Source organism: Chelmon rostratus, chromosome 13 (genome assembly GCF_017976325.1).
Source record: "Chelmon rostratus isolate fCheRos1 chromosome 13, fCheRos1.pri, whole genome shotgun sequence".
Taxonomy (NCBI): Eukaryota; Metazoa; Chordata; class Actinopteri; order Chaetodontiformes; family Chaetodontidae; genus Chelmon; species Chelmon rostratus.
This window is the reverse complement of record NC_055670.1, coordinates 5,907,593-5,914,824: the sequence shown is the minus strand read 5'-3', so window position 1 is coordinate 5,914,824 and position 7,232 is coordinate 5,907,593. Positions and strand designations below refer to the sequence as shown.

The following is a 7,232-nucleotide window of genomic DNA, read 5'->3' as shown; positions in this document are numbered from 1 at the left end:
AGATGGTAAAGTAAAGCCAAAGTAGAGTAAAAAAAAAAAAAGCAGTTTGTATTACCATCTTAGAAATTAGGGTTTGTTTTGTTTTGTTTTGTTTTTTGTCATTTTAAAATCACATTCGCATTTTTCTGTCAGAAATTGGCTTTCACAGAGATGAGATGTTTAAATGATAGTTATTTCCGAATGTTTTCAGCAAATCTATACTAGAGCAAAAGGATAGCAGTAGGCAACCGGTTAGAATAAAAAAATGTTGTCCTTAAATGTAAGTAAATGGTAATTATAAAATAAAAAATAAAAATACTGCCTCTGCCATCTAAAAACTAAAGGGGTGATATTTGTGTTACTATTATTATTATACAATATATTTCAATCTTACTGGATAAAAAGCTTTTAGAGTAGGGGCTAACCGATTTTGGCCAGTGTTTATCTCGAAATCCTCTCCAACTGAAATAAAACATGCCACATAACATGAAGAAGCCCTGACTGGGGGACTAATAAGAATGTGACTGTTTTGCGTTTGGTATTGCTTTTTTCGAGCAGCACGTTAAGGCAACATTATCAAGTTTGCTGCTTTGGCTCCATCATCAGGTAACGATGAGGTAATACAGCATGTCTGTCCACCAGAATAAACCCTGGCAGGCAAAGAGGAGTCATTTAAATGTCTGATTTACAAACAGTTTGTATTAATCAATTAAACCACATACCTACCGGATGACCCGCCTTCTAAAAAGAACTATGGTTTTGTGATCAGTGGCCTTCATTAAATTAGATTAATATCTTTTCTTTAGAGGTAGCCATCATTTGTGCAAAAATAATTACCAAATTTATTTATTTCTCTCATAATGTTGTGAAATGTGTGTTACTTTCCTAAAGATTACAGCTTGTGCAAACTGATGTGCTTGAAATGTACACTGAGGTGATAAAAATAAATTATAGTATATTAAAGTGAGAATAACTAAAATGATATTAAATAGCATTAAGGTTGTCCTGGTAAAAGGTTGTTAATCTTTTGAATATTACAGTATGATAGTAATAATAATTAGTTGTGCTGGTTCATGATAGATGCATTTTCTTACATCTGTCTTATTCGAACATTTATTATTTTATTTCAGACAGCTGGGTCTGGGTTTCAGAATAGACAATGTCGTGAATGAGATCACTTGAAGTGGGCGCTCCAAGAAGTTCTCACTGTGAAGCTGCTATAGTCCAGTAGATGGAAGTAATGCAGTAAGTACATGCATGCCAACCGCCGTAAAACTCCGAAGAAGAAGAACAAGAACAAAAACACGACGAAGAAGACGAAGAAGCGCGACACCAAGGTGACGTTGAAATGATGATATCATCTCCACGCGCCGCGCAAAACACTGAGGCGGAGGGAAACGCTCTCGTGCACATTGATGTTTGTATGAATTAGCTGCGTACGGCTCATCATCGACTTCACACGAACAGCTCGACTCGGATCACAAATGTCTGTTACCGAGATGTTCAGTTACATTCAGGGCTTCTTGAGCGCCGACCAGGACATCAGAGAGGTATGAATGAACAGCCCGTGACACCAGCTGCAAGGCTGCGATCAGCATTCCCTCTCAGAGGCAGCTAGGTAGCGGCTAACAGAGTCCACATCTTCGCGCACACTGAACATTTCTCATCCCATAAATTAGTTCTGTCCTGTAACGACAGATTAGGCAACAGCGCGCCCAATGACATACTAACGTCGCGTCATTTTATCCTTGTTGATAAGAATTAATGTTACTTTTCCTGTAAGATAAATTACATAGTTACTTCCAGTTTTCGTGAGATGGGAAACACCAAACTTCATATGAAAAATGGTTGAATTAATGTTGTCTTGCTTAACTGACAAGGAGTAGCTGTTGTGGCATGATTTGTATTGTTAATGTGTGCTCACTTTAATTAGGCTTATCATTACACTTCCTACAGATCCATCAGACATTTTTTTTGCCATTATTTAATTGGGGAAAATCAGGTATTGACTTGATTTGGGGTTCATAGAGAAGGTGTCAGTGAAACATTAAAAGCTGTGGCCTCTATGTGGATTGTACATACCCTAATGGACTGTGTTGCAGGATATCCGTAAGGTGGTCCAGACATTGGAACAGACTGCCAGAGAAATACTAACAGTACTCCAAAGTGTCCACCAACCGTCTGGATTCAAAGAAAGTAAGCGTCTGACACAGTCTGCACTGTTTAGACTGACGCTGAATGAGATTTGTCTGTCCAGATTAGACTTTTCAATCTTTAAAATGAGCCTTTTTCCTTTCTCCCATTAGTTCCCAGTAAATGTGCAAAAGCGCGGGAGCTGTTCTGCACAGTCAGGACACAAATTGCTGACCTCAAAACAAAATTCCCTGTGGAGCAGTATTACAGGTAGGCTTTAAGACACACTTCCAGATGTGATTGGAGGTCTTGTATTTTGAAAATTTATCATGTTTCTTGTTAATATTCTGAATAGATTTGGCTAATATTTCCAAGTGTTCATATTTCTGTTGACATCAGTAGCGTTGACTCATCCGTTCACATTCTCTCTCAAATTTGACATCTGTTTGAGCTTTTATTGTGTCTGGTGCCTCAATCTATTTTTAGACTGTTTTAAATGTGTAATTCTGAGTATGCGTCTAGCTTTAATCTACATGTCTAATGGATTTTATAATTTTATCACCAGAACTTGTATCTTAAATCATGTAAATAAAGGCAACACATGTTTCTTCCTGAATCACAAATGTGTTTGTCTACTCTAAAGTAAATTTGATTTTATTCAGGAAAGTTCAGAATATTTTGAACCTCTTTTGTGAAGTCATTTGATCAGCAGACTGTTCTGTATGTTTTTTGTTTGTTTTAATGAACAGTATGTATCCAGATTTATGCTGAGTAAATGAAGTGTTTTCGTCTCTCTTTCTCTAATCTGTTTGATTCCATTTTAGGTTTCATGAACACTGGCGGTTTGTCCTGCAGCGCTTGGCTTTCTTATCAGCCTTTGTCGTCTACCTGGAGAGTGAAGCTCTTGTGACTCGAGAGGAAGTGGCCCAGATACTCAGCAGTAGGTACCGGTTTGTGTGATAGTGTTTCACTGTTGCTGAGTAATGCGGCTTTACCCTTCTTCCTCTCTGCCCTCTTCACCCTACAGTTGAGGTGGTGCGAGAGAAAGGCTTTCACCTGGATGTAGAGGACTACCTGGCAGGTGTGCTGATCATGGCGAGTGAACTGGTGAGTCTGTAGCTGATGATGTTAAGTGAACAATATGCTAAAGCTGGAGCAATGATTGTTCCTGATTGTTGTTTCCCAGACCTATCAGCACAGAAGTCATCCTGTGACCTTTATATACTGTGCAGTTTTGGGCTGGACTAGCTAACTACAAATGAAACCATCAGAATACAACATTAATACATTGACCAAACTGAACCTGTAAGCTTTGTAGTACTCAAGTATGTCCGGGGTTTTCACACTCATGTGGCAGTTTATTACACATTACAGGCATGTTGTATTAGACTACATTGGTGTACCTGATAAACTCAGCATAATGTCTGCTGTATGAGTATATGTTGTTGAAGGCGCTCAGTGTTATAACAATTGGTTTATAAATCGATAAATAGAAAGCTAATTTTAAAAAGTTTTTGGATAGTTAATTGTAATTTATAAGGAAAAAAAGCCAAACCTTCTCTGGCCCCAGTCTCTTAAACGTGCGTATGTGCTGCTTCTCACTGGTTTTATTGGTTTTATTGTAAATTGAGTTTCTGTGTGTTGGGCATATTTGTATCTCAGGTTATAGAGATTCAATCCAATCAACTGGACCTCATGAATCAAAGATTCAACCAATTAAAAATAAGTGACAGATGACTTGGGAATGAGGAGGCCCAGTGGCAGTTATTTTACTTTTTCAGCTTCCTGCTTGAACACTAAAAGCTCATAACTGCCCTTAAACATGTTAGCAAGTCAGTTGTTTGAACGCATTTCTGCATCTACATCATAAAAGTTTAAAATTTTAAAGATTTTCTTGATAAACAACGTTGAACATGGTTGCTGAGTAACTTAGTGTTTAATTCGTGCTGTTGCGTCTTCCTCCAGTCACGGTTGGCAGTAAACAGCGTCACAGCAGGAGACTACAACCGGCCACTCCGCATCTCCAACTTCATCAACGAGCTGGATTCAGGCTTCCGCCTGCTCAACCTGAAGAACGACCCGCTGCGGAAGCGCTACGATGGCCTGAAGTACGACGTGAAGAAGATCGAGGAGGTGGTTTACGACCTGTCCATCCGCGGGCTGGCCAAGGAGCCCGAGTCCGGCTTGGATAAGTAGAGCTCGAAGGTTGTGACTGGCTGTGGGAGATGGAGGAGGGCTGGGACTTCTCCACAGCTGCTGCACCTTACCCCACCTGAAAGTCAAGACCCAGGGATCTACCAGAGGTCCCAGCAGCTGAGGACAGACTGTGTGTATGTGTGTGAGTGTGAGTCTGTGTGAATGCATGCATGAGAAGTGCTTGAGGTGGATGGCAGTCTGTCAGAAGGGTGGCAGAGTTGACGGAGTGTCGCCCCCACGTTCACTACATAAGGTCAAAGCTTCAGTTTGTCGCTGTTTTTTTTTTTTTTTTTTTAATCCGAGCACTGAATTGGTTTTGCAGCTGCTTGATCTCATTTGCGACAGTCAACTTCCTGTTTTAAATTACATTATATTGGTGTTCAGTTCCTCCGAGCAGACAGGCGGAGTGTTTCAGACATGCAGAGCTTACTTTTTGTGGATGTTTGTGTTCATTTGTAAGAACAAAAAAAAAAACCAAACGTGAAATGTGTTTGTGTTATTCACCACGTGACTTTGATGCCTGGTGATATTTCCTAGGACTCTGAATGATTGTCAAAATGGAATGGATGCAGGCACTGGGAGCCTCATTTTTGGAGGAAATATTTGATGCAACAATCACATGATAAAATTTAGAATTCAAAACCAGACAGACAGTAACAATCAATACTTATTCCAGCAGGAACGGGGAACCTTTTTCCTATAAAGGGCCATTCATAGGGGTGACACACACAGGGAAGGGGCTGGCATCAATGGTGAAGCTTATTACACATGTGCAACAGGAGAGGGGGGTGCTCACTTGGAGGGCCCAGCAATTGTACCAGGGTGGCTGTGGCCCCCTGGTCCCCCCTTGGTGATGCTCCTGGCCACTAAATTATTGAACACATTACAAAGTAATTGTTTTTTTGTATTTCTGAATTGCCCTGTGGGCCAGATCAAACAGCTCTATACGCCCCAGCGCCCCCCCTGTTTTTGTAGCATTCTTACCAGATTTTGGTCACTTCTGACTTTCATGAAGAAGACTTGGTTTGGATTTTGATCATTAGCACCGAACCAGCATACCTAATTTCTATAAATGAGGCTCCAGGAGAGGAAGAGCCAAAGAAATGACAAAGATGCACTTCACATGATATAAAGCTACGTTGAGAATAGGTCGATTTCTTTTTTTGAATGTTTTTTTTTTTTTTTCCAACAGCAAGGAACCCTTGCAGAACAGTGCCAATGAATATGTCTGTTCAGCCATTTGAATATTTTGGATGTCGGGTGATGAGCGAGTACTCAGATTGTCTTGTACTGCATGTGATTTGTTTACTGTTTGTCTTTTTTCCACTTCAGGAAACATCTTGAAGTTGTTTTTTTTCTATAATCCATGCTTCTGTTTGCTTCTATACTGTAGTGGAGCTGGATTGTATTTTCTAGAAATAATTCACGTTCACTCTCTTCCATCTTGCGCTTTTGTTTCCTGGACTGATAAGTGCATTCCACTTGTACTCTGTGTATTCCTGTCTTTGAATCAGTTGTCTTAAAGATGCTTAAAATGACTGTAAATATATTTCTACGTTCTACTTTTCCAGCTTCATCGGACTTCACAAATAAGTGTAATATCACACAGAAAAAGACAGCAAGCTAGGTCGTGTTTAAAATCTTTTAATAGAATTCACAACATTGGAGAAATAATACATCAGGTTTTTCAGATGCAAATGAGGAAAAAGAAACCCTATGCAATGCAGCAGGCTTTTTTTTTTTTTACATTTTGAAAGGGTTCATCTGGAACAGCGTCCTCCGACAGCGCAGGAGTATTGGTGTGGAGATGAGCAGCCCTGCCCTCCAAAACACAGTGAGTCGCTACCTGTTTTAGTGCTACTTCATAACAAACATAAAACAGCATCAGTCTTAAATAGTGGTTTTGGTTTGATGACTGGCTTGACTGAAATCGACTGCAGTCAACTAGGTTCTTTCTAATACGAAGAATTGTGAATAAACAAGACTGTAACATGTTTTACCAGCAGTTATACTGGAGAGCTTTCCATTACAGAATAAAGTGCATTAAACAAAATAAAGCCATCATAAATAAAACCGCACTAAAATAAGAGGATCAGGTGATCACATATTAGCAGCCAGGGACTGTCAGAGGAATAATTATATTGCCTAGAAATTGGTCTCAATCAAGTGCCAACAGAGGGCAGTCTAGTCCGAATCTCAGAGGTAAACACTACGGTGACAGACTGCAAATATTTCAGTACGTTTTAGCGTAACAGTAATCAAGTACCAAGGCACAACAGCTCATTGCTAGGTCACATTAAAACTGTGTCATGACAAGATGGTTAGGACTTTTTTTCTTTTTTTAGTCTGAGTTTGTCCAGTAAGGAGGGTTTTTCAACCCCTAAGGTTAGGGTCCAGCAGTTTGAGATGACCATTTTTCACCAGATTCATCACATTAATCAATGAAATACAAATATCCTTGCTGCAGCCCTACAAATGCATCAAACAAATATTAACACATCTGTCCCACAGCCCGGTCTGTGCGACCTGACCTGGAACCCAGGGTTGAAAAACTCTCTCTTAAAGTGGGGGAAATTGTAGTGTTTGACTTTACCTATTCAACATGATGTTAACACAAAGGAGATTGACTAGACTTCTCACAAACTGTTTCCATGGCACGAAGACGATCTTAATTCCACTGACTGGAACAGCACGCACTGAAGCAGGATGAACACCTGAACGCCAAAGTATATCTTGGGAAATTAAATGCATATACAGTAGCTACTTGTTTTGAAACTGGCAGAGATTATTGCTGTTAATGTGAGTTCTCATTTAAACACAGTGATACAGGAGGTCTGCTCAGCCTGTAATAGAGGCTCTGCTCAACTGCATCTCTGGCAGTGAAAGTTACTCTACCGCCAACGTCCAGTAGAGGGCGGCGCACG

The 7,232-nt window shown here is 40.0% G+C and overlaps 1 protein-coding gene across 1 annotated transcript; it reads left to right on the top strand.

The window, feature by feature from the left end:
• The first annotated feature begins 1,361 nt into the window (after positions 1 to 1,361).
• Positions 1,362 to 6,428, top strand: tsn (translin). The gene is made up of 6 exons (XM_041951182.1): positions 1,362 to 1,529; positions 2,082 to 2,175; positions 2,286 to 2,382; positions 2,937 to 3,052; positions 3,140 to 3,219; positions 4,078 to 6,428. Exons 1-6 carry the CDS (start codon positions 1,464 to 1,466, stop codon positions 4,306 to 4,308), a joined length of 684 nt encoding a protein of 227 aa, XP_041807116.1. The 5' UTR covers positions 1,362 to 1,463; the 3' UTR covers positions 4,309 to 6,428.
• Positions 6,429 to 7,232: the final 804 nt, after the last annotated feature.